Source organism: Meleagris gallopavo, chromosome 12, assembly GCF_905368555.1.
Source record: "Meleagris gallopavo chromosome 12, MGAL_WU_HG_1.1, whole genome shotgun sequence".
Classification (NCBI taxonomy): domain Eukaryota; kingdom Metazoa; phylum Chordata; class Aves; order Galliformes; family Phasianidae; genus Meleagris; species Meleagris gallopavo.
The window spans coordinates 13,794,313-13,818,941 of NC_139415.1; the positions used below are offsets into that span (position 1 = coordinate 13,794,313).

Consider the following 24,629-nt stretch of genomic DNA (forward strand, 5'->3'; position numbering starts at 1 on the left):
AAATCTTCTATGTAAATCTTAATTTGCTTGTCTTCTCAAGGCTATTCTGTAATTGAAGATCTCAGTCATTAACTAATCCACGAACAGTTTAAGCCATTTGATCACCGTTTTATTTAAATGCTTTAATGGAAGCCTTCTATGCCAGCCAAATTGCCTATTTGTGCATTGCTGTCTCTGACTGGCTTCCTAAACTTGTGCTAGCATGCGAGCCAAGTATGTGCAAGGATTCGCAAGGCGTACAGGGAGGACAGAAAACGGTTTTCATTCCCTTTCAGTAACTCTCTCTGGATTTCTCTGTTGCAGGTGAGTGTTTTAACCACCTTGGAGCGGCGATTCAACCTCCAGAGCGCAGACGTGGGTGTCATTGCCAGCAGCTTTGAAATCGGCAACCTGGCCCTCATCCTTTTTGTGAGCTACTTCGGAGCCCGAGGACACAGACCACGCTTGATAGGATGTGGAGGGATTGTCATGGCCTTGGGTGCCCTCCTTTCCGCGTTGCCTGAATTTCTGACCCACCAGTACGAATACGAATCAGGGGAAATACGCTGGGGAGCTGAAGGGAGGGATGTATGTGCTGCCAATGGGTCCACCAGTGATGAGGGACCAGACCCGGACCTTATCTGCAGGAATCGGACTGCCACCAACATGATGTACTTGCTGCTCATTGGAGCACAGGTCCTCCTGGGCATTGGTGCTACCCCTGTCCAGCCCCTGGGAGTTTCCTACATTGACGACCACGTGAGGCGGAAAGATTCCTCTCTGTACATAGGTAAGGCTCTGTTAACTTCTCACTGGAAGTTTTTCCGTGTTGCTTTTGTCCTACTTGTTGCCGGTGGAAGGGCTGCCTTCAGGTTTCTTCTCTCTGTGGTGCTGTGCTTGTGAAGGTAAGGTGGCACTGGTCTGTACTCAAGTGATAGTAAGCAGCAGGGAAGCACCTTGATATTTTCTTTTGTTGTAGCTATGGTAAAGATTGACAGCCGTGGTAATGGAGAGTGAATAGTTAGGAAGCTGTTGTTTGCCCAGGTTGCTTTAAATTCTGATACTGGTCGTTTAAGGTTGACTGAAAAGGAGATGCATGCCTTGTCATTTCCACCATCATGTTTTAGCAAGCAGGGGCTGTTACAGAGTAGGTGCTGTGACCCAATGTACTGCAGTGGGGCGCCAAATAATGTGACCCATGTAACAAAAGGAGATGAAGAAGCTGGTGATGTCTGCTTTAAGATATGCTGAGCCCAGAGTTGAGCTCATTATTGTGGTGATGACATTTCAAAGGTATTCCAGATGTCTAAGATATGAAATTTGGGTTGAGTAACCCAGTGAAGCATCTCTGGTTGTCATAAAGTGCTCATTGGTTTCAGCAGTAGTACCCACTGCAGCAGATTTAAAGTGGGTGCTGTGGGTGAAGTTGTTCACCTGGGGGGGAGAAAACAAAACCAAAAACTTCACTAGCTTGGCTCATTCATCCTTCTGTCTGCAGTGCTTGTCACCAGTTAAATGGCTCTAACACAATAAATCACAATAAAGTTTAAGTATGTGCTGCTGTAAACGTGTTTCTTCTGCAGTTGTTAGTATTATTTCTAGGATCTAAAGCTCTGTGCACTTGTGCTTTCATCCCTCTCCAGGCTTTCAGCCATCAGCTGAATGGACATTGCCATCAGTTCTCTCCTTGCTATGATGTTTAGCAAGGTCCCAGCCATAACTGAACACAGCTGTGGCCAAAGCTGGGCAGTCCTACTGACCTGAAGTGCATTAGGTGTCCTGGGATAGCACAGCTACACAGCGTGGCATTCCTGGATGTGTTCCTACGTGACTTAGAGGTTCTTCTGCATATTCAAAGCGTGTCCATGTTTTCCTGTCACTGGCCATAAAATCCTGGTATTTCTGTCCCTTTGTTCTATAAGGGCTTGTGAGGGATCCACTGGACAGAGCTGGGTGATAAGTAGAATACATGATACTATACAGCCCAAAGGTGAATGATGAGACTAAATTCACTGGGGCAGCTTTGCCAGCATTGTAAATGATGAGCTGGAATTTGGAATTAAAAAAAAAAAAAAAAAAAAAAAAAGATATGAAGAAGCAGCAACTTTCAGTCTGTTCCATGGGTGTTTTTAAGCAATGCTTCATGTCTAAGAACAGGATTAAGGAGGGTGTGTAAGAGGAAGATTAGGAAGAGTGATTCTTCTTGGTCCTTAGATACATTCATCTTGTATGCTAAAATAACTTATTTAAATAAAGTTGGCAGATCAGCTGTGGCTGGGAAAACGCTGCCAGAAGAAAATGACTTCTGCTTACTATGTGCTTCCTTCAGAAATATGCATTTAACTGTATAGGGTTCCTTTCTACAGGTAGACTGCAAAAAAAAAAAAAGTGAAATTACTGGCTTTGCTTATGGGATTCCCAATCTGAGTGTGTACATGTGAACTGTGGGGTGTGAAAGAGAACATGTGTGCACCCAACCTATCAGCCATGCCGGCAATGAAGTTCAATATCTGTCCTCTCCCAACCTATCCATCACAAGTAGGTTTTGGAATAGGGGATGATTAATTCTGACATCAAACTGCATTTGGTTGGGTTATTAAAAATACAGGCTAACAGCAAAAAATGAACAGGAGAAATATTGCTCTGTGAGTGAATATAAATGGAGAGGAAGCTGTTGGAAGTGCGTGTCATTTTAGATTTGAGAGTACTTGAGAAGTGGTCAGAGTTCTTATTTAAGGTGTTATTAGAGAATTATTTGCTCAGGCTTGTGCTACACTGATTATTTTTTTTGTTGATGTGGTCAGTGCAATTTTCAGTGGCCTTAGCAGAAAGCTGGCTGAGCAGCTTACCCACTTCATTCGCCTTTGTTTCACAAAGGAAATAACTGCAGAGTGTATACTGTCACTGTGCTATATTTATATCAGTTTGCTTTCTCATAATAGCATGCTCACTCAGTGGGGGCTGCTCTGTGTGTGACCGGATAAAATGTTTTTGGGTAAGTTCCCTCAGTTTAAATTAAGAGCAAATCTGGCATAGGTTGTTCCCTTAGGATAGAAACTAATTAATGACAGTGGTAATAGTCTGGCCAAGCTTTCCATCCTGGTTGGCTGCTGGTAAGAAATGATCCGATTGACCAGTCCATGTTGTCTTCAGTGTGTTGTCAAGTACGTATGGGCTGTACTGTAGCCAGGGGGAAGAAGCAGTCTCTTACCTGACAGCTAAGTACTAGTTACTGCTCACCTACAATAAAATCCCTCTTTTGTCCCAAGGCAGTGAATTAGACAGAAATAAGTCCTTGCACCGAGAGTTTTTTTCCTTCCCTGTGAGTTGTACTGGAGTTCAGTGAAATAACTTAAAGTAACCTCATGTAAAGGTGTGTTACAATGCAGGAAGATGCTCTATTCACCAACAAACATCTTTTATATTAGGATAAACGCATGAATGCAGATGCGATACTGAATGGGTTTTAAATTGAGGCTTCACTTTCACTCGTAATGAAAGCTATAGAACAGAATACATTTATGGCCCTGAAGTCTCAAGTCTTGCATGCTGTGGTTTCTCTGCAGGAGATGGGCACTGCACCTCTGCTGTGCTTCCTTGGGAGGCAGAGGTTGCTCGGGCTTGTGCTCAGCCAAGGAGGTGGGGATTTGTGGAGTTTTCTAATTAGAGAGGCGGGATGAAAGATTACAGAGAGATATCTCTGTGGCATGGGCTGCTGACATGTAGCTTCATGTTTCTTGAGCTAACTGTGGGTATGTTACATTTTTTTTTGAGGCCTGCAATGTGTTGATACCAAACTCAAACAGATCCTGTTGCTGTAGTAACCAACCCAAGAAGGGCTCTGTTGTGGTAACTGAGGGCGCGTACCAAAGGATGTTCAGAAGGAAACAACGTTAGTGCTGTAGTGGTGTCTGTTCCTGCTACCCGTGGGAGATATATTCCCTTCCATGTCACCAACTCAGAGCCTGTTTGACACAAAAGTTTGTAAAGCTGGCAATAGCAGCCAAGAGATAAGAAAATATAGGAGTTTTCACGGCTTTATGAAGAAGGGAAAGTCTGCTTTGGTGCTGGTTTGCTTCCCGTTCTCCTGTCTGCTGTTGTATTCAAGGTCTCAACTTCTTTTTAAAGATATCAAAACAGGGTGATTCTCCCTGTGTATTTATTGGCATGTGGCATAAGTAACCCCTCTGACACGAGGAGCACCTTGCTCCTGCAGGCTGTGCAGGGCTCATTATTACTGCAACTTCACTAATGTCAAAGGATTCCATCAACTTGTAGCATCATTTGTTTTAAAGGAGGGGAAGGGGGAGGAAGTATGTTGAGAACCACTTACTACACAGTTCCTTTTTCTACCCACTAATGACTCACTTGACATTTCCCACTTTTCTTAGTTCCTTTTCTGCTGATCTTGCTGAGTTCTGTTGAAATCAATGAAGACTTTGTCATTAAGAAGGGGATCAGAAGAGTTACACAGTTGATACGGGGGAGAAAAAAATCTGATCTGACTGGTTGTATGGATTTGCTGCCACTTGGATGAGTAAGAGCTTACAAGTGTTTTCTGGTCACTGGAGCACCCATGTTGCTCTCAGCACTGGCTTACGTGCTTGGCAAGAGCCAGGATAATGCTGTGGTGGATTAATGTTATTAGCAGTCTCCTTATGCATCTTCTGGGCTTCCTGCAGCATTTAACATGTGCTGCTGAAGTTGTTGCATCTTGTCTAGAGCATGGTTACCTACAGAGCAGAATGAATGGCTTCTGGAAGCCAGCATTAGATCTGGGACAATTAAAGGCTGCATTATAGAGAGGAAGTTGCTATTATTCTGTCTCCTGTTGATGGAGGAAATTGATATTGACGTTGCAAGGGACCACTGCTCAGTTGCTTGGCACATTGGAAGAATGCTGTGTTGGTTTTAATGTGCCAGAGATTCTCTTCAAGTTTGCCAAAGCGATCTCAGTGTTTCACTTCACAGACTCACATCCCATGTGTTCAGGACTTACCTTTCACAGGCTGCCCAGAGAAGCTGTGGGTGCCCCAAACCTGGAGCTGTTCAAGGCCAAGATGGATGAGCCCTGGGCAAGTCTGAGTTGGGGCCTGATTTACTGGTTGCCAACCCTGTCTGAGGTGGAGGGATTGGAACCTGATGTTACTTGTTGTCCCTTCCAACCCAAACCTTTCTGTGATTCTGTGACTTGCTTATGGGAGACCTGGTGACTCAGAGATGGCACTAACAGGAGCATGGATCTCAAAGAAGTCCCAGGAAGGAGAATGAATGGTGAGAGTGAATGCTCCTGAGTTATTGGTATAAGAGGTTCTGTGTTCTCTGCTTACAACTGCTTGAATGGGACTAACCAGTCCCATAAAGGGACTCTGGCTCTGAGCTTTGCAGTGTTGTGGGGTTATTTTGGGTTGAACAAGCGGAGACATCTTTTGTTTTTGCCATGACAATTGCAGAGAAATGCTCGCTCTCACATTTCGTGCCTTTCTTGCTTGCTTGAAGCACCAAGCTGAGAGCTGAGTTGCTGAAGAGGAAGACAAATGTGCCCTAGTTGGAATTTTGCTGTCTCCAGGGATGAATTTGTCCAATTGAAAATTCACTTATGGTAGCTTACTGCAGTCAGAGTGACAGCAACTATTGTGTTTTGGTGATGCAAGAACTTTACTGACAAGAATGAAATCTGAGTGTTAGTATCTATAGCCATGTGTTAATAGCATGTTATCAGCATAAGATGCTGAAATAATCAGAGTTTGATTCAACGTTTTGTGTGTGGTAACACAAAGAAGTATTACTCAATATCTTTTGGGAAACTCACGTTGGCAAGCTAAGCAGTTGCTGTGAACTCAAAACCATTCTTTATCTGTGTATGTGGTGTAACATACGTTAGGGTACATCAATAAATATTTCTAAAGCAAAGAAGGAATTGGGACTTCTGATTTTAAAAACAAAAGTCAAAATATTGATCTGATCTGCATTACAGAAAAAGCTGAGAGCACAAAACCTCAACCCTCTGTAGGGCATCTCCCATTATGGTCTAACTAATATTCAGTATGAAACTTGCTGTATTTGAAGGGCTGTAGGATGGGCAGTCAGTGACAGCACCTTTGATGGCAATGTTTGTTTCACATTTATTCTGAAGCCTGTTACCTGGAGGACGTGGTATGAAATTCTGAGAAGCATTAATACGTTGGAACTGAAGGCAGACTTTGCAGATGATCGGGCATGCGTGCTGGAACCTGTTTTGTTCTTTACAGGTCTTGATTTCTATATAATACATACTATGGGATGATAGCAAGCACCCTGAGAGCCCATAGAAATGCAGTGAGATGGGCATTGTTCCCTTCTCTTCCCCATTCTGTAGAACTGTTTTTTCCTGCTGGGAAATTCACCTGGATTTCCAGTAGCTGGATGATGGTTTGACAGTGCAGTGGAACTGCTAATTTTGTCTGACTGCTGACAACTTTCTTGTGCAAGGAATAAGTGTGTCTTGCTTAAGCTTGCCCTTCCCAATTCTTTCCAGCTCTTTTTGCTGGATGATGCTTCCCTGAGCTCACCCACCTACAACTCAGCAGTCAGATGCTTCCTTACAGCTTTTCTGCTGTGCTCACATTGGATCTTCACTCACTTCACAGTGATGCTGTCCACCTCCACGTGGACGTGTCCCCTTGTAACCTGTCATAACATCGAAGAAATCAAATGGAAACATAAACAAGCGTGTAGGGAGTATTAGAGCAGTAAAAATAATCAGTTAACAGGAATAGCCTTCCCACTGCAGGCAGGCTGTTGTGAAAGGAGGTAGCAGAATAGATATATTTGTTCAATTAAATGTATATATGCACACACCCATAAGTACTATGAGCTCCATTATTTTCCAGCAATTGTTCCAGTTCCCTTAACCTTCTGCTAATAGCTTTTTTGTTACGAGCTGAGCAAATATAGCTTGGGTCCAACACAAATGAATCTGTGAGAGCGCAGTGAGGGTGGGAGCGGTTTCCATGTAACTCTGCCCTGTGCACCTCACAGCTGTTTTTCTCACTTGATAAGGATTTGCTGATTTTGATGTCTTTGTAAAATGTCATTTTTGAGCATATTGGTTTCTCCATCATGTATTTAAAATGGTCATCAGCTGAGAGCCTCGTGGGGTTCAGCATTTCTGTAGCAGCTTCTTGAAACAGTGCTGTGGGAGAGAGCTGCTCGTCATTTAAACAGCAGGCATGCAGAGGACAGTATATATTAGCTCTTGAGTTCATAAAATTAATTAGATTGGAAGGTGCTGAGCTGACCACGTCAAGAATTAACAAGCCAGCATGTCATTTTGGTGGTAGTTGTAGGTAGCGCCCTTTGGGATGAAACCTGCCTCTGTCATTGGGTGATGTGATGAACCACTTTGATGTGCACTCTGAAGGGGAGAGGTTGCTGCAGGTAGGCTGGGGCTGTGATCCTGGGTGACTAAAACTAAATGAACTAAAGTTAACCAAAGGAATAGCTGTGACGTGAATCAAAAGCATGAGGTGGCCCAACAGATCGTGTTTTGTGAGACCTAGTTCTGTGGAGATATCAGTGCAGTCCAATTAACTACAGTGTCTGATCTCCCTGGATGGACTGACTTGGAAGAAGATCATGAAATCAAATGGTGTGCATCATGCAATACAATGAAATAAAAAAAAATCCTTAGAATCCTTCTTAGAAAACTTAGAGAAGAGCTTGTGGAGAGGCAGTCCATTCCTGGTGCTGTGTAGAGAAGGAAGAATGTATGCAGTGACAAACCCCAACCTCCCATCCAGCAGAACTGTCACCCAGCTGCTGGGATTGAACCTACCAAACATCTGCCACCTCCTTTTAGGACCTGTTAGCTCTGCTGGCAGGATGGCTGCATTGCTGTTGATGCCAAGGTTTTTCCCTGCTGACCAACCTGTCACTTGACAGCTACATCTTCCAAACCAGCCCTGGGCCTGTGGAAGGTGGGACTGATCACTAGCTCTGGCTGGCAGTGATACAGTACAGATGTCAAAATGATGTTCTTCATTACATATAGGATTTGGTTCACCTTGGAAGTAAGCTTGAGTCTCTTCTGACCTCATTTATTTCATTTTATGTCGAGGGAAATCTGCAGTACTATGGGCTCAGGGAAAGGATGAGTGCACTGCACTATGGGAAGATCTTCTCCAGCCCACTGTCAGCACCATGGGAGCAGAATGCATGCAGAGCATGGCACAGTGCAGGTGCTGCAGGGGGTCACGGGGCTGCAGAAGGACTGCTCTGCTGATCCAGGTTGTTCAGGTAGAAGTTTGGCTTCAGAGACATCACACTGGCTTTGCTTTAAAAGACTGGGGTTTGATCCCTGTGTTTCTCCTTTGAATTTTGCTATTTTGAAAGCACTTGGAAACTCTTTGCAGATTAATTTTTGCCAAGGTACAGCCATTTCATTAATTGTGCTGCTGATGAGATATTTGGCTGTTCCTTAGAGGAAGCCTGCTCTCACGAAGTCTCCTTTTGATTTCAAAAGTAGGGTTCTTTTGTCTGGAGGAATCTTTCCAAATCTGGCCCTTTATTAACCAATTAAACTGTGAGGATTTAAATATTTTCTCAGATGGCTGTTAGCAGCAGGTCACGCTGTGATTTAATACTTCCAAGTGCTTGGCTGCATGAACCTCGACAACGCTGACCATTGCAAGAGCCAGTAGTGACCATTGCAAGGGGCAGGACCTCACCAAAGGCAGCAGATCAAAGCAACTGGGGGAAATTCATGAGTTTGAACAGGAGGCAATATGCACTGAGCACCAGTTCTCTCCTCCCTATCTGTTTCTGCTTACCTCTCTTTTCCTGCAGCTCGCTTCACTTTGCTAGCCTTGATGTTGGACAAAACGTTCCTGCTGTAACTGTTTGTGGAAGACACTGATGTTTCTTATTAGAGTTGAAAAGAAATAATATTAAGGGGGAAAAATGACAACTGGGACAACTTTTGTGCGTTAGTCATCGCTGCAGAGACCAATTACCCTTGTGATGAAAGACCACCTGTATCTTGTTAGCCATCAGCTAACACCATATGGATGTCTTAATTCAATCATCAGAAGAGTAATACTTGTTAGAGGGAGCGTTCCCTCTGTAGCTGGATCTGTGCAGAGGGAGACTGAAGGGGTGGAGACGTGGGAAAGGAGCTGCAAACAAGCCCGGCTGCTGCGGAGGAGGCTTGGGCATCAGTGACTGCTCGAACATCAATTAATGCTCTGCTGTCCTCAGCTGGGGGTTGCCTCTTAGCTTTGTGTTCATGATGGCTTTGTGCCGTAGATGCAGTTTTTTCTTTATGACAAGATGTCATAAAGATGTCATGACATTTAGGCAATATTTCCCCCCTTTGATTTTGATACATCCTTGCACTGTAAAGATGTTTTGCTGTTGTTCTGTGGCAATGCATGGCAGGGGGTTTGGAACTAGAAGATCTTTGAGGTCCCTTCCAACCCAATCCATTCTATGATTCTGTATCTTCATCGATGTGCTCTATAACAGCGTAGTATTCTGGTACTTGTACACAAGCAAGCTGCTTTGTGTGCTCGTTTTGCCTTGTGTATGCAGAGAAGATGTTCCCACAGGTTCTGGGATAAGAGGTTTTATGTGGAGAAATAACACTGCCTATTTGATCAGATGAGGCGGATGGAGGATGCACGTTCCCACTTGGTGGATCTTGTTCTGACCAGAATGATGCTCGTATTTGAGGATTTGCTTTTTGTTTCCCTGATGTCACTGGATCTGGTGATATACACTTCTCATCTCTCCAAACCTTGCTTCCCTTCCTGTCTTGGTGAGAAGTACGTATCAGATGGAAGCTCTTCTGTAGCTGGATGCACCACCTCGTTGGGTGCTTAGTGTCCTGAAGGTACTTGATTTACAAGCAGTCGTAAAGCCCAAACTAAGGATAGGTTAAACAATACTCTTCTTTCAGCACTGTGTCCAGTGTTATAAAATAAGTGACTGGGAGAGTGAGAATGGAGGTCCCTTCCAACCCAAGCAATTCTATGATTCTATGATTGCAGCCTCTGTAGGGTGCAGACAGCCCTTCCTTCTTGGTGTCACAGGGGTTAAGAGGTCTGGCTTCGTCTGTTAACACCGTCCTGCTCCTCCTCTGCAAGCTCTTCTTTGTCTCCAAGAGTTGTGTGATCAAAAGCTGAGGTGTCTTTGCATAGTGGCGAGTGAGGAGAAGGAGGTAGGTTTAGGACCGCTGGGCTGTGCACTGCTCCATCCCTGCTTCCAGATGCCTTCAGATAGGAGTGCTCTGGTAATCCCTTGGGCTGCTGAAGAACTGCCCTGGGGGGATGTTGGATAAGGCAAAGATTGGTACAGCTGGCAAAGACTGGGGCAGGCCATCCCACTAGGTGAAAAGTGTCATCCTAAATGGGTTTTGTTGATGCAGAGAATAAATTAGTTCTGCTGTCCTCTGGTATTTCAAGTCTGAGCAAACATAGAAGACTTGCTCTGTGCTTTCAAATCGGCAAGTTTGGGCTTTATTAGTCCTAGAGGGGCCATAAATCCTTGGGAGCAGGAGAAGGCAGCAGATGAGATGTAGTGCAAGGTAAGGATACTCTCAAGGAAACCTGTGCTGCTTGCTAGGATCCAGGAAGGCAATTTGGAATTGAATCTATGGGGCACAAGGGAGCTGTTGCAGGTGGCTTTGGATGGGGCAAAGATTTGGGAAATCTGCATAAGCAAAGGCAAGGAAAAGACAGTGAGAAAGGATGAGGGAGGAGAAGCATGGTGGTGATCAGCAGTGTGTTTAGATAGGAGGAGGGGATATTGGAGCAAATAGAGTGAATTAACACAGGAGCTGAGCTGATACAGGAAAACCCGTGGTATATGCCTCTTCCATTACGTCTACAGATACCTGGATCCTCACATCAAAAGATTCTTTTATTTCTATTGAAATTCAGTCTCTTCATTTTAATCAATAACCATGGGAATTAGGTGTCTAAATGGAATCTGGGCTAAATGTTGCCTTTCTGGAGCACAATCCTTAGGCGATTCCCAAGAGCATTGCTGCATGCTTCCTCCTGGGCCACAGGTTGCATGTGGTCTCTGTTTTCTTGCAAAGCAAGCTTGTTTTGTGACTAAGCAGTATGTTCTGATGCTGGGTGTGGGTGGAGGCAGGAGAAGAAGCAGCGGGCTTGTTCCCAATGAGATCCTGGTGTTTACCGAGATGCTAATCACTGCCTCCAACAAGCTTATAAGAAAAGAAGACATTTTTGAATTTCAGGAGCACTAGTATCTGCTGTTGTACTCTTTGGCTGGCTTTTTTTTTTTTTTGAGCATTTTTTTTTTGAGGCTGGAGGTGGCAAAGGAAGGAAGTGCTTTGTTTTTGGATTGTTTTTATTATTATTTTTTTTAATGCCCCATATGATCACTTTATTAACTGGAAAACCTCCAACTGTGAATTAGATGGTGTTGTACAGCTACAACCTGTTCCCAACCAGATGGCTGGGAGCGCTCGTGCTTCTGACTGTGAGCCTTACCTCTCCCATTTAGGGTCAGGGTGAAAAATAAAGTTGGCATTTGCCCTCTCTGCTGATCCAGGGAAAGCATTGTTAATTCTCATTCTGGAGCTAATTGCGTTTTAAGATGAATTGCAAACTTTGAACTGGCTGTCAGCAGCTCATCGAAAAGTTGGAGTTGAGGTTCTGGGAGCAACAGGTACAGCAAAAACACAACTTTGTTGTTTTTCAACTTGTTGAGCCTATCCACCACAAAGTTGGTTTGAGTTTGGCTATACTTTCGCATCTTACCCTGTTTGTACAAGTGGGATTTGCCACCTTACTGTTATCTAACGCACTGTAAATCAAACTCTGCAGCAGCAATCTGTCCTTTGCCTTGTCTAGGCACTTTCTTTACATTGTCTACCAAATTTCTATCCCATGAGGCAGAGAAATGACTTGCTGCCCCACCTAGCTTGTCAGTTGGCAAATGAGAGTGAGAATCTAGAAATAGCTTGTAGTAATCTTCCTATCCTCTGCTTGAATGTATATGTTTGAGTTCTACTTTAGTTTTCTGGTGAGGAGACTTGCTAAGCAATGAGTCTATGGTTCTTGTGTCTAGTTCTGCTCTTTCTTAAAGAAGCTTTTGGGATTTAATTAAAGTTACAACCCAACTTGAAGTCCGCAGTGTTCTTTGGTTTGCAATTTTTCTGGGGAGATGAAGAAGCAGAGCCGAGGGCTCAGAGCTCACCTCTGGAGACATTGCTCTCCGGGAAATTCTTCTGCATGAAAGGATGCTGCACTCTACCAGAGTCTTGGGTTCTGTGGAAGGTAAGTGGTTGGGGTATCCCCCTTACATGCACTTCAGATGCAGATTGCATGGGATTACTGCTGGATGACAGCCAAATCCCAGGCAGTTGCGACAGTTTAATCACACTCCTATCTCTGCTGGATTCACATAATTAATGTAAGCCCTTTTGGATGGGCGACCTGTGATTTGTCTGTTGCTGCTCTTGGGTTGTGCAGGGCTCTGCGTACAGCCATGATGCTCCAAACATTGATGATGATCTAATCCCACCTGCATACAATTGGAGGGTGAGTGAATCTCCATTTACAGACAAGTGGTTTGCTGCTCCCTGGAAGGGGAAAGAAGAGAAAAGAAGGCCTGAGGTTAAGCCAGAACGAGTGTTTCCCAGATGACTTCAAGGGAAATTAAAATGGGATTTTTATTTTAACGTAATCTCTCCAGGGAGCAAAGAACATTATTAATAAACTAGAGGTTTGTCAGTATCTTATGGTTCTGGCCCATTTCAGAGGAGATGTAGAGATCAGTGTGCAACGCATAAATTAATTATGGTGCCCTTTCACACCCAGTCTGAGCTGTGCCTGTATCTTCTGCCCTTTGTGACATCTGGAATTGTGGTGAGGAGGGAGAAAGTGATTCCCAGCCCTGTGACATCCTGCAGGCCTGTAGTCAGTGGCTGAGTTCTTCCCTCCTGTTTTCTTGTGTTTCTTGAGCAGCTGGATTGATCTAACACCGAACAGGGCACACTGCCTCCCTCTTCCTTCTGCTGAAGAGTGAAATGTCTTTTACATTGGAACTGGTGATCTTTAAGGTCTTTTCCAGCCTAAGCCATTATGTGGTTCTAGGTGCTGGCCGTGTGTTTTGACAAAAGCAGTCTTCTGCTTTCATTCTTTCCAAACTTTAATTATGACCTTTTTCTGTTCAATAAAATCACAAATGGAATCATTTAATATGGGGTAAAACCACCCCTCGTCAATTGCAGTGGAATTCTTCCTCGATCTTGACTGCATCCATCTGTACAGAAGGCAGAGGTTTTCCTCAGTGTTCTCTGAAAAACAAACGCTTGTGTCCAAGCTTGAAAATTAGCATGAAAGTGACATTTAATATTTGGCCGACAGCAAAAAAATAGAAGAATAAAGCCTGTTATTTGCAGTGAGAGTAAAAGCAACCTCAGCTGGGCAGCTCTGCCTGCCTGGGTTCATGCAGCATTGCTGGCGTGGGAACTGGCAGTGCTCCCACTGACAGCTCGGCCTCGTCCCACTTCTCCCTCTGCCCTTGGAGGAAGCAAGAAGCCTCTTGCAGGGGATACAGGGTGATGGAAGCTTTTGCTGGGAACGTGAACTCGAACAGTTTGCAGGCAGTAGGCGGTCATACGTTGTCTCTGATTTGTAGTCGGTGCTTGTAATGTGCACTCATCGCCCGGTCTGTGCTTGTACTCCTCGCAACAGGGAGTGTGAAGGCATTTTTCATATTGTTTTTTTGCCGTGGAGCAGCTCAGTTTTGGATGGGTTTAGATGCTGTACAAGCCCTGTGAGGGACTGCAGGTTGGGATGAATAGAAGAAACATCGAATACAACAAGAATAGCTGGAGAATATGTGTGTGTATGTATAGGATGGTATGTCTGTGTTTTCAGCTGCAAGTAGCCTGATGTTTAAGATTCGTGTAGAGCATCATTTGCAACAGAATGAGTATCTTGGCATATCACATTTTACACAAGAGAAATGCTTTTGACTTTCCAGCCCTTGGTATCTGTAATTCGCTTGAAAGAATTGCTGACGTCTGCCCAAATGCCAATATCTTCTCAGCCGTGTGAACCTTAATATCACATCTCCAGCTTTAGTCTTTGAGCTGTGCAGCACAGCTAAATGCAAGCTGTGTTCCCAGCACTCAGGCTGACTTTTAACCCACCAACTTTTTATTTATCTTCCTCCTGTGCTTGTTGAATTGCAAAGTCAACCTAATTCCATTCCAGGGCCTTTAAATGGCATGTGATTTCTGCGTGATGATGGCAAATCTCCTTTGGACTGTTTATACCATCTGATACCGTGAACTAAACAGGGGTAGGTCAGCAAAGCAGGGCACTGGTGCTCCTTCCTTGCTCTGCTCACAGAGGCCTCTGAACATTCTAATTGTTGTAGTGAGGGTTATGTGTGGGATGTATGACAGTTGACACTTTTTTTTTTCATGCAGAGATGTAGCTGTCGGACACTGGAAGTAAGATGGAAAGTGTGACTTTACCATGAGATGAGAGGGGGCTGACACCATTCACTGCTATTTGTTCTCCCGTTCATTTCACCATTAAGGACATAATTTGAGCCTCTGAGTTCCTTCTGATGACTCAGGTGCCTTTTGCACAGTAATTCACTTTATGTAGCCCCTAAGTGGGGGAAGAGCAGTGACTCTGGATTGTTTAGAAGCATTAAACACCATGTACTGGAGAAGGAGTGTGGGATTTGGTGCCAACCTCTATGGCCCTTCATCCCAGAGCCCTTTGAGTGCCAGAGGATGGATACTCAGTGGGATTTGGTCCTGATGCTCCATGTGTGATTCCCCAACACTGCATGAGGAATCGCTGCTGCCATCCCCTCCCTTCCCAGCTTCTCTGGTTGGTGTCAAAAGTGAGGTCTTAGAAAATGAAATTTTATCTTGGTACAGCTATTAGTGTTACACGCTGCGGGAGAGCTCTTTAAGGAGGACGATGACCTTCATCCATGTGGAATAAGTGCTGAATAATGGAGAACTTTCGTGTTTCCACAAAAAGAAAGTGGCTTTTTAAATCTACTGGAGATGTTAAAGACATTGAGGAGAAAAGCAAATTGCGTTAGGAAATGATGGGCAGAGTTTGTATGGAAACAGAGCAGTGCTCTCCCCAGTCTGGCAGGTGCTGCTGTTTGCAGAGGTTTGTGTGAGCTGCACCCACTTGCTCTGCCTGTCCACAGTGGTACCTGGGGACCTTTGTGGGCTTGGTCCTTTGGCAGTACGTTGAGCTGTTTCCTCTCTGCCTGGATTCTGTGTCACCAGCCCCCATTCCAGGCTTCTCTCTTTTCCTTGGGCTGATTCACATTACACGCTTCTCTGATAGCCCCTGGCAATGTGTGATGTGCTTCAGCCATTCGTTTGTGGAAAGAACTGCATCTTGAACAATTTAGTCATAGCCTGCTCTCCATCTACCTGCCTTTAACTTCTTGCTTTGAGAAAGCATCGCTTCTCAGGTCCTCGGGGCAAAGCTGTTGCCTCATCCCTTACCCTTTCCATCCCATACCAGTCTTCTGGGTGTAAACTGGGCCGCTTTGTTGAAGAATGAGTTCTTATGGCCTGAGTAGGGTTCCTCAGGATGGTGTTGTGCCTGAAGCATCATCAGCCAAACGATGAGAAAGCACAGAGCCTCTGTATCACGCCGGGATGTGAGTTGGGGGAATGTGTCATTGGAGATAAAAGGTGAAACAGGTTATTCTGAAGGGACTGCGTAGAGCAACCAAGAGTCACTGAGATGGGATGGAAGTGAAAGCCTTCACGTGTTTCCCCCTAAAGGTTGCCAAGTTTGATTTGGGTCCCGTATCCGAGTTTGTGGTTCTAAAGCCTCTTTCCTATGTATTACAGCTGCTTTTTTTCCCTTTTCATTTAAACTGTTTTGAGTGTCTTTAATCTGGGAACGAATAGAAGAGCCAACAAACAAACTACACTTGCCTTGCTTCTATGTGGCTTTTTGTAGCATTTGCATGCTTCTGGCAGCGTGACAAGAGAACAAACAGTTTCATTAGTGCATGGTTTTGTTGAAAGAGGTCTGAGGGAATACAGCAGGCTTGCTTGACAGGGGTTGAGTGGAGATATGAAAACAGGTTCTCCTTACACAAGAAAAGAAGGAACTGGTGTTTGGGCACGGAATGAACAGCCGCAACTTGGCAAAGTAGCAACAACTACTATGTGTTGGCAGTACTTGGGGATTAGGCAGTACACATCTCAGTGTTTCAGAGGACCACTTCTTGGAGTGTTGTTTTGCCTGGCAGTGAGGGATCTGCTGTTCCCAGCCTGGATGGAGGTTTGGTATGGGGGGGGGGATGGGACTGGTTGAGTAGGACAGGCAGTGACTTTAGAGGGGTTAGAAGAGGACAGTATCCTGGATCTGTCCTGGATGAGCAGCGACATGTGTAGCACCACTGAGGAGGTAAATAGGAGCTGCTCTTTGTTTGCAGAAGAGCTGCCTTTGGCTCACTTCCCACAGGTCACCGAATTTCTTTGTGCATCCGTTTCTACAGTGTGCAAAGAGGAAAGCCAATGAATATTTATTATTCTGTGCCCCGGGTAGAGATTTTATTCCTCTTAATATTCTTTCACTGCATCTGTGGAAGCTTTTGTGTCCTCACTGTGTCCCCAGCAAAGGGTAAACATACAGAAGGGCTGAGGAGGCTGTGAAAAGGGCCCTCTGCCACCCCAAATAGTGTTCACCAAACCTTTCTAATGCTTGTCTCCTGGCAGCCTTCCCTTTGCCTTTCCACTTTGCTTGTGATTACAGCAAGCTCTCCTCAAGCACATCAGTCCCTGATGTGCCTCTCAGCATTGCACAGCTGCATTAAGTGCCTGGCAGAGATGCCCCAATGCCGGCGCTGTGCGCTGCGATGCAGCCCCTGCTCCCCCTGCAAGGTGCCCTGATCATGCTCCCAAAAATCCCTGCTCTTGGAGGAGGTTGGAGGGAGGGAGGGGAAAAAAGCATCACGCTTTATTACTTAGATAATGAGTCATTTATGAAATTCTTGGCACATAAGTAGCATCGGCGTTCTCATGGGGGGGGGAAACCAAGAGAAGTCAGGCTTTTTATGCTGTGTTGACCTTCTGCCTTTGTTTTTCCTGGAGTTAAACTAAATTAACTTCCATCATGAAGAAAGAAACTGAATTTAGAAACTGGTAATCAGGGAAAATGTGGAAAATATATAGCTGTACCTACCAGTGTGATTTATTAGTTTAGATTGACATCCCTGCTCTGGAGTCAGGGGCTTATTCTTCTGTCTCATTTTGCAAAAGAAAACACCATTTCTTTTGTCAAGAGTCCATAGGAGCTGCTGTGCACCATGTTTTGTGGAAAAGCAGTCTTGGGTTCATGGTGTACCTTTTTTTTTTTTTTTGCCAGTGGACAGCGTCAGTATCAAGGAAGCAATTAAATAATGATGTATAATTATATTATTTTTTTTTTTGCTTGGAAGGGAGGGAAACTCACATCCATCCTCTAGTGGCGCCGACTTCTCTCCCCTTCAAACATGCATTCAGGCTGCTTTCACTGGTGAGCAACAACTTCGGGGTGTCTGTGCTGCATTGAACACGGGAGCAGTTGTATCCTGGGTCCCTTTGCCTGCCCCATCTCCCATGAGTGAGCCTCCAAGTGGGGCAGAAGCTACCGAGGTGTGAACTTCTGGCATCTGCAGCCAGCTTCTGAGCATTCAGTTGTGCAGTTTGGGGGCTGCATCTGGAGCGTCGCTGTGTTGAATTACCCTTTATTTTCCACATTTGTCTAACTTGATTTTTTAAACTGATTTACATTTTGCAGCTGCAAATTCGATGAATTAAATTCTCCCTTTTGGATTGCTTTTACACGTTGTACTTGGGTACCTATAAGCTCTGACATTGAAGGAGAGAATATATGTTTTTTGTTCGCCTCTCCGTGAAATGTGGTCACCTCTTGTTTTCATCTTCAGTTACCACTGTAGCAATGTCCCATACTCCCTTTCCATATTTCCAGTTCTTTGTCTACCTTCCTATTGCTGTTTTTTTTTCCCATAGTTTTGAAGGTTGGATGATCAGACGTTCACAGTTGATATAAGATAAAGGCTTGTTTTGGAGTTGGACAGTAACCTCGGGGTGTTTTCTTCCGTTTTCCATCCCTCTCCCAGGTTTGCAGGAGGGTTTCTTTTGGTGTGAGGATGGCATGGCTTATTTCTATGACTGTAATGTACAGCCTGAGCATTGTCTAGCTTTGCAGTTGCTTGGTGCTGAGATATTGAAGCAGTGTAATTGTCCAGTCATCTTGACAGCTCTGCAATTTTGCCATGGGGTGGAGGTGGTTAACCTGATTCTTGAGGTTTTTTTTTTTTTTGTCTCTTGTTGAATTGAGAGCTTTCTTTAATGTGATTCACTTCTTACCGAGCCTGTGCTAAGTATATAAGAATTGCTAAACTGGAATTCTGTTTGTTTGGAAAGTCTGTAGCAAGTAGCTGAGAGCAGGAATTGTGAGCAATTGGACTGGAGATCCTTTGGGTTTTTGAACAAAGGAATAGAAAATGAGGGAAAAGAACACTGTAGGCACAGGTGCCTGTGTTGCATATGTGGAGATGTCCCTGAATGAAGGCATTAAAGCATTGTGCTATGTAAAATTGGCTATTATATTAAAATCAATGTACTAAAAAGGCAGAGCCTCAAAAGTTAGCCTTAAACCTACATTTCTGCTGCAGTAAATATTTTTGTAAAAATCAGTGGAGGGTGCCTATTCAGCAGTGTAAATTCTGTGTAATTACTGAGCAGAGAATTATAGTTGTCATGTATCGATTTCCCCTGCTTTGTTAGAGGTTCCTCCTTTCCACAGAGCTTAAATGCAGCCATAGTGTCAGTGTTAAAGAATGGAAGAAAGGGTAGCACGTGCTGCTGCTATTCAGTATGTAGGTAAGGGATGCATGTAAAAACGCACGTGCGTACACGGACTGCAAGAGCATCTGAGCCATATAAGACTGCCAAAGGACTGAAATTCTCTTCTCTGACCCCAGAAAGCTCAGCTGCTCCAGCGCTCTGTATGAGCTCATCACGTGCTGTTGCTTCAGGGGCAGCCCTGGAGATGAGTTCTTGTGCAGTTCTGTTTCTCTCCTGCCTTCCCTGTGGAAGCCGTGTGTGATGTTCTGTCCTTACAGTCATTCTGGGATGCTTCTATGGGATTGTAATCTGCTGCTTCACTTCACCACAGAGATGATGGCAGTGCTCAAGTGTCTGTTTCCTGCATGCTTCCGTTTGCTTTTGTTTTAAAGCCAGAGGATTACACATGTCACCTTGGCTCAGGATGGTAACCATCATGGAATTGCACTGTTTCCACTCATCTGTCCTGAGCATCTACACAGGATTATTCTGTTTTAAAACAAGCAATTGGAGCTGCTCAGGGGGGGCGTTTTTCTTCGTTGCATTCTATACCTGAGCAATTCAAGCTCACTAAACTGAAATACTGAAATTGTGATATCACAATTTGAATTTGTGACTGGGTAGGAAAGTCCTCTGTATTTTCAAATTCCCAGTGAAGGCAGATGTTTCCTGTTCAGAAAACACAAGATCCTGAGACTAAGGTCACACGTTGGTTGAACTGTGTTCTTTCTCAATGCCTTAGTAGAACTGGTAGAAAGCCAGATCAATGGGAGGAGGAGCTCTCATGGCTGGAGGTGCAGGCAGGACTGCTCAGCGCTCTGCACAACTGCCATATAGCCTCGAGGTCATAGAATCATTTGAGTTGGAAGGGATCCTTAAAGGCCATCTGGTCCAACTCCCCTGCACTGAACGGGGACACCTACATCTTGATCAGATGGGAAGCCCCATTCAGCCTGATCTGGAGTGTCTGCAGGAATGAGCACCCACCACCTCTCTTAACTTTAAGGATGTGATATAGCTGAGTGCTGCTCGTTATTTTGAGATAGGAGGAGTGGGAAACTTTCCTATGAATGCAGGAAACAAATCTTACCTCGTATACAGAAAGGCATGGATAATTTCCTCTCCTCCTTCCTTCGATTGTGCCAAAGCAAAATTACATCATTCATCCGCTGGTTTCTCTTTTGCCGAGGTGTGTGTGAGCTGTCTGCCCAAGAGAGAGCCAGGCCAGAGATAAAAGTCCTGCACTAATCCTCTGTCTGCTTAATTTCAGCTATACCCGCACATCTTTCTGCCTTTTTACCTCTGTGAGGTCAGCAGGGAGGCTGCTGTGCAGCGGGGGAGCTGTCTTGTTCTTTGTTTAACCTGACAAAACTGTGACTGTGCAGCCATCGCTCCTCCCCTGCTTGCTGCTGGGCTGTGTGGGGTCACCCCAGGTAACTGGCAGATCTGAGATGATGAGGTTCCACTGTTTCCAGTCTCATCCTCTCTGTTTAGTGCAGACCAATGAGAAATAGCACCTACAAATCACATATGGCCTATTGCTATTAACTATTAACGTGTTTAATTGTGTCCAAATCTGAAAACCTCTGGTGTTATTTGGCTGAGGGAGAGAAATAAGAAAGTGGCTTTTGTTGTTAGAGGATGCAGAATGAAGCAGGCTGCGTATATTTCATTGAGCTATAAGGTGTCTGTGATCATGGAATGATGCTTCAACCCAAAGTAATTCAGCTCTTTGCTCTGAAAGCACAACAAACTGAAACAAAGATTTGCTTTTGCTATGAGATTTCCTTCCCATACAGGTCTGAGCTATATCCAAGGTGCTTAGCCCAAGCTGAAGTGTGCTGACAAACATCTGCCACCTTGCTAGCAAATGTAAAGACAAATCTGGTAACGATGCATTGAGCACTGATTTATTAAGTGCTCCTTCCCACGCAGGCAGTCAGAATGAGCTGGAATAATAGGATCAGGTGAATAGGAACAGACTGGTAGGGAATGAGTTGCTTTTCTATGGGCAGCCAGCAATAGAGGTAGGGGAAATTAATTGGTAATCTGTTTAGAGGACAGAAATGCCACCCTGCAGTAAAGGGAGAAGCACAGGGGGTTGGGCACACAGGCTCCCCGCATGCCTTCTAGTTGCTTTCTAGGTCTTGGGCATCTGTAGCTACATCTCCTTGCAGCCTTGCACAGCGTGCATCTACTCAGGGATGGTAACAGGACAGATCCAAGTGTTTCTTGCAAAGCTTTCTTCTGGGGCTTTCATAGTGACCCTAGGAAGGGTTACTTCAGGCAAAGACCGTGGAGCATGTGCTGTTCTCACCTGAGGTTCTCAGCTCTGCTTGCAGCAAGTAAACTGAGTCACAGGGATGGCACGGGCAGCTTTGGGAACGTACTCACTGCATGTTAGCTCTTTGAAAGGGACCGTTGCCGGAGCAACAGCTGAGATTTATGGAAATCTGGGTCTTACTCCAGCAACTGCTGACAGCAAAATCCGTAGTGGTTGTTTTGTTTTTTTTTTTTCTTGGTTTTGAGTTTTGCTTGTTGTTTTTTTTTTTAATATTATTTTTTCATCTTGGCTGTAAAGATAAGTGTCACTGTTGTCAGTTGAGTATAGCTCATCTGTTTGTGTTTCAGCAGTATAAACATATAAGGGAGTGTATTCCTGTGTAGTATAAATCAGACAAGAATTAATCTACTCTTCTCCCCACCCCCACAGTGAAAAACTCAGGCTTAACCTGGAGTTTCTTGTACTTGAAATAAAAACGTGGGTTTCTTTCAGTGCTGAAAATGCCAAACCTCTGAGTCCCCACCTGAGACTTTTTTGCAGCTCCCTCCTGTAGATTGCAGCAGTGCCCTTGTGTTATAGTGCAAAGTCATGCTGGATAATCATGCATCAGCCTAGGAAACACAACTTGGCCCATGCTCAAACCTGTTTCACAGTTCAGTATACTTTGTACAAAAGGTTTTTGGCTCATATAAATTAGCCTGTGCTGCTCCTGATGCACCATTCATTTTAGGTTCTTATCCTTCCAGGCATTAATGTCTTTTGTCCGCATCCTTTCCTTGAGGCCTTAAAAAAAAAATTGCTTTTGCTTGCTCATGTTTGTGTTCTTTTTGTAACTAATCCATTTCTCTAACAGATGTGCTGTTTCATTTGGATTTATAAAAGAAAGATGATAAAATGCCCAACCCAAATACTGAGGTGTCCTTGACAAATACATTCAAAACAAAGCAGCAACCTCTGCTGTGTGCAGCGGGAGCTGAGCGAGCTGCCCAGCATGGGGAGGAGCAGCCCTGGGATCCCTCCTGCAGAGAATCAAAGCTCCCATCCTTGTTGGAACAATATTTGGTATCTCCATAAAGGACGATCCTGAGACTCATCTCTTGCTGTGCACTGTGAGCAACTGCTTACCTACTGCTCTCCTCTATTGGATCCCAATGATCGGAGGGTGACTGTGAGCCTCCAGGCAGGATTTACCTCTGACACGTGAAAACGAGAATCAGGTGTGATGAGGAATGGTAATATTGAGCAGAACCCCTCTCTGTAAGCAGGTATGCACAGAACAGCAGTACCTACTGCTGCAGAAAGCTGGGCAGCTAACCAGGCTCACAAGTAATATAGTGGCTTGGAGGAAGGAATTTCCATCGCGTTGGGATGGGCCTGATAACCATGATGCTTCCTTCTCTCTGTAGTCACTGATAAAGCACTCAAAAATCCTGTAAGAGTTTTTGTGACTATAAAAACTAATGAAGCTTGCATTCTTTTGGATTTGGGACAGGGATTTGTTGACTTTGTCTGCAGGATTAACACAGCTTATTGAATCCTTTCCCTTTGGGATGCATTTGTGAGGTTCTTTCCAGTGTCGATTTCTTGGTGTTTGGTAGTTTATGGGTTCCCACTGAAAATTGTCTATATTGTGAAGGGAGAGTTGAGCCTTTCTGTGAAAATTGTAGGAACTTGCGTGTCCAAAGAAGGACAACAAAGTTGTGAGGGATCTGGAGCACAAATTTGAAGGAAGGTGGCTGAGGGAACTGGGATGATTCAGTGGGAGACCTCATTGCCCTTTACAGTCCCTTGAAAGGAGGTTGTAGTGAGGTGAAGGTTGGCCTCTGCTCTCAAGTAACAGCCATAGGATAAGAGGTGGTGGCCTCAAGTTGTACCATGAGAGGATTGGGTTGGATATCAGGAAAAATTTATTCTCAGAAAGGTTGGTGAGGCATGGAAACTGCCCTGGGAAGTGGTGGGGTCACCATCTCTGGAAGGTATTTTAAGGAAAGGGTAGATGTACTAAGTGACATAATTTGGGTGGACACAGGCTTGGGTTGATGGTTGGATTGGATGTTCTCATTTGTCTTTCCAACCGTAACAGTTCTATGAATTTTTATGTATTTGATCTCTCACCTCTATTATATTCGGCCAGAAATCTGTGTTGAAGTCTGTGTAGGCCTGAACACTGGACAGACCTTGAGGCAGGATTCCTCTGCCACGCGTCCTTCTTGCTGTGTGTTGTTGAGCACAAGGGAGCCGAGCCCAGGGAAGCACCCGTGAGCTGTGCCTCCAGTCTGGATGCACTCCCATGCCCACAAAAGCATGTTTGTGTCTGTGTATGTTTCCAGCCTGGCTTTCACTCAAGCAGAAATACAGGTTCGTTACATTCAACTGTTCATTTGAAAGCATTGGCTCTAACTTCTATGTATTTTAGCTTTCTCATCCATTAAGTACTCATTTGCTTACTGCACAAATTTATTGAGAGGATTAATTGATGTTTGCATAGAGTTTTGAAACCTTGCACAAATATTAAGGTTATCATTAATAGACCTGTTGGAGTAACAGAATTATCAGATAAAATAAGCAAAGGCTGAACTATCTCCATGCTTTACAGCACTCTGAGCTTCCAGGCTTGTACCAGATCTGCTGCTCAGAGGTGGGAATTGTTGAGCTGCCCACTTCTTTGCTCGGATCTGGGCACCATGCATGACTCCTCCCTCCAACAGTGCCCTTCACAACCCAGTTCGCACGTCTGCTGCCTGGCTCATCAGTTTGCAAGTAACGGAGCTTTAGGCATTTTAAGTAGCCTCAGAAGTGTTTTGCAAAAATCCTCAATGCATGGTTTGTTTTCAGTATTCCAAACTGAACTCTTGAACTGTATTTTGTTGGGATTGTTTTTTGAACTGTAGGTGCATTGGGGTGAGTTTCCATTTTGGAATGCTTATTTTCTTGATGTGTCATGGCTCTTTGGACAAGACCTTTTTCCCCTCTTTTTCTGCTCTTATAACCTAAATATGCCAGCCCTGAATTACTGACAGCTTCTATCCTTTTCTTCAGGGCAACTTTCTCAAGTTGTTTTTATCAGCTTCCATGCCTGTATCTCAGTGCCCTGTCCATTCCATGTGGAAGTTCTTCACCCTCTTGGAAGGAGCAAGGAAAGCAAATGACATTTATGCTGAAAATTAGTTTCTCTTATCATTTTGAAGTTTTAAGAGCTAATCTGAAGACATATTTCAAGTCCCTGGCATTAGGCAGAGAACACACACACCATATCTCTTTCACAAATGGGATTTTTTCTCAGTTTTTCTGTCTTTTTGCTACTCCTGCCCTTTTAAAATAGAAATTACTTCCACCCACCATGTTCTGGAAAAAGCTGTTTGCTATTCTAGCCATAAGGCTCTCATTAGAGTTAATAGGAGGTATATGACTAACCCTTGATGTGCACCACTTGAGAAAAAAAAATCTAGTTGCTAACATGGATTTTGTGTGGAAAGTATTCTCGGTGTAAGA

The 24,629-nt window shown here is 44.4% G+C and overlaps 1 protein-coding gene across 3 annotated transcripts in view; it reads left to right on the forward strand.

The window, feature by feature from the left end:
* Nucleotides 1-24,629, forward strand: part of SLCO3A1 (solute carrier organic anion transporter family member 3A1) — a 120,479-nt gene that overhangs the window by 21,475 nt on the left and 74,375 nt on the right. For 2 of the 3 annotated variants that reach the window (XM_010717501.3, XM_085233612.1), the window contains exon 2: nt 304-769. In XM_010717501.3, coding sequence (XP_010715803.1) covers nt 304-769 — 466 coding nt within the window. Of the gene's footprint in view, nt 1-6; nt 214-303; nt 770-24,629 lie in introns of those variants that run through there. The other variant, XM_085233613.1, reaches the window with a different exon arrangement.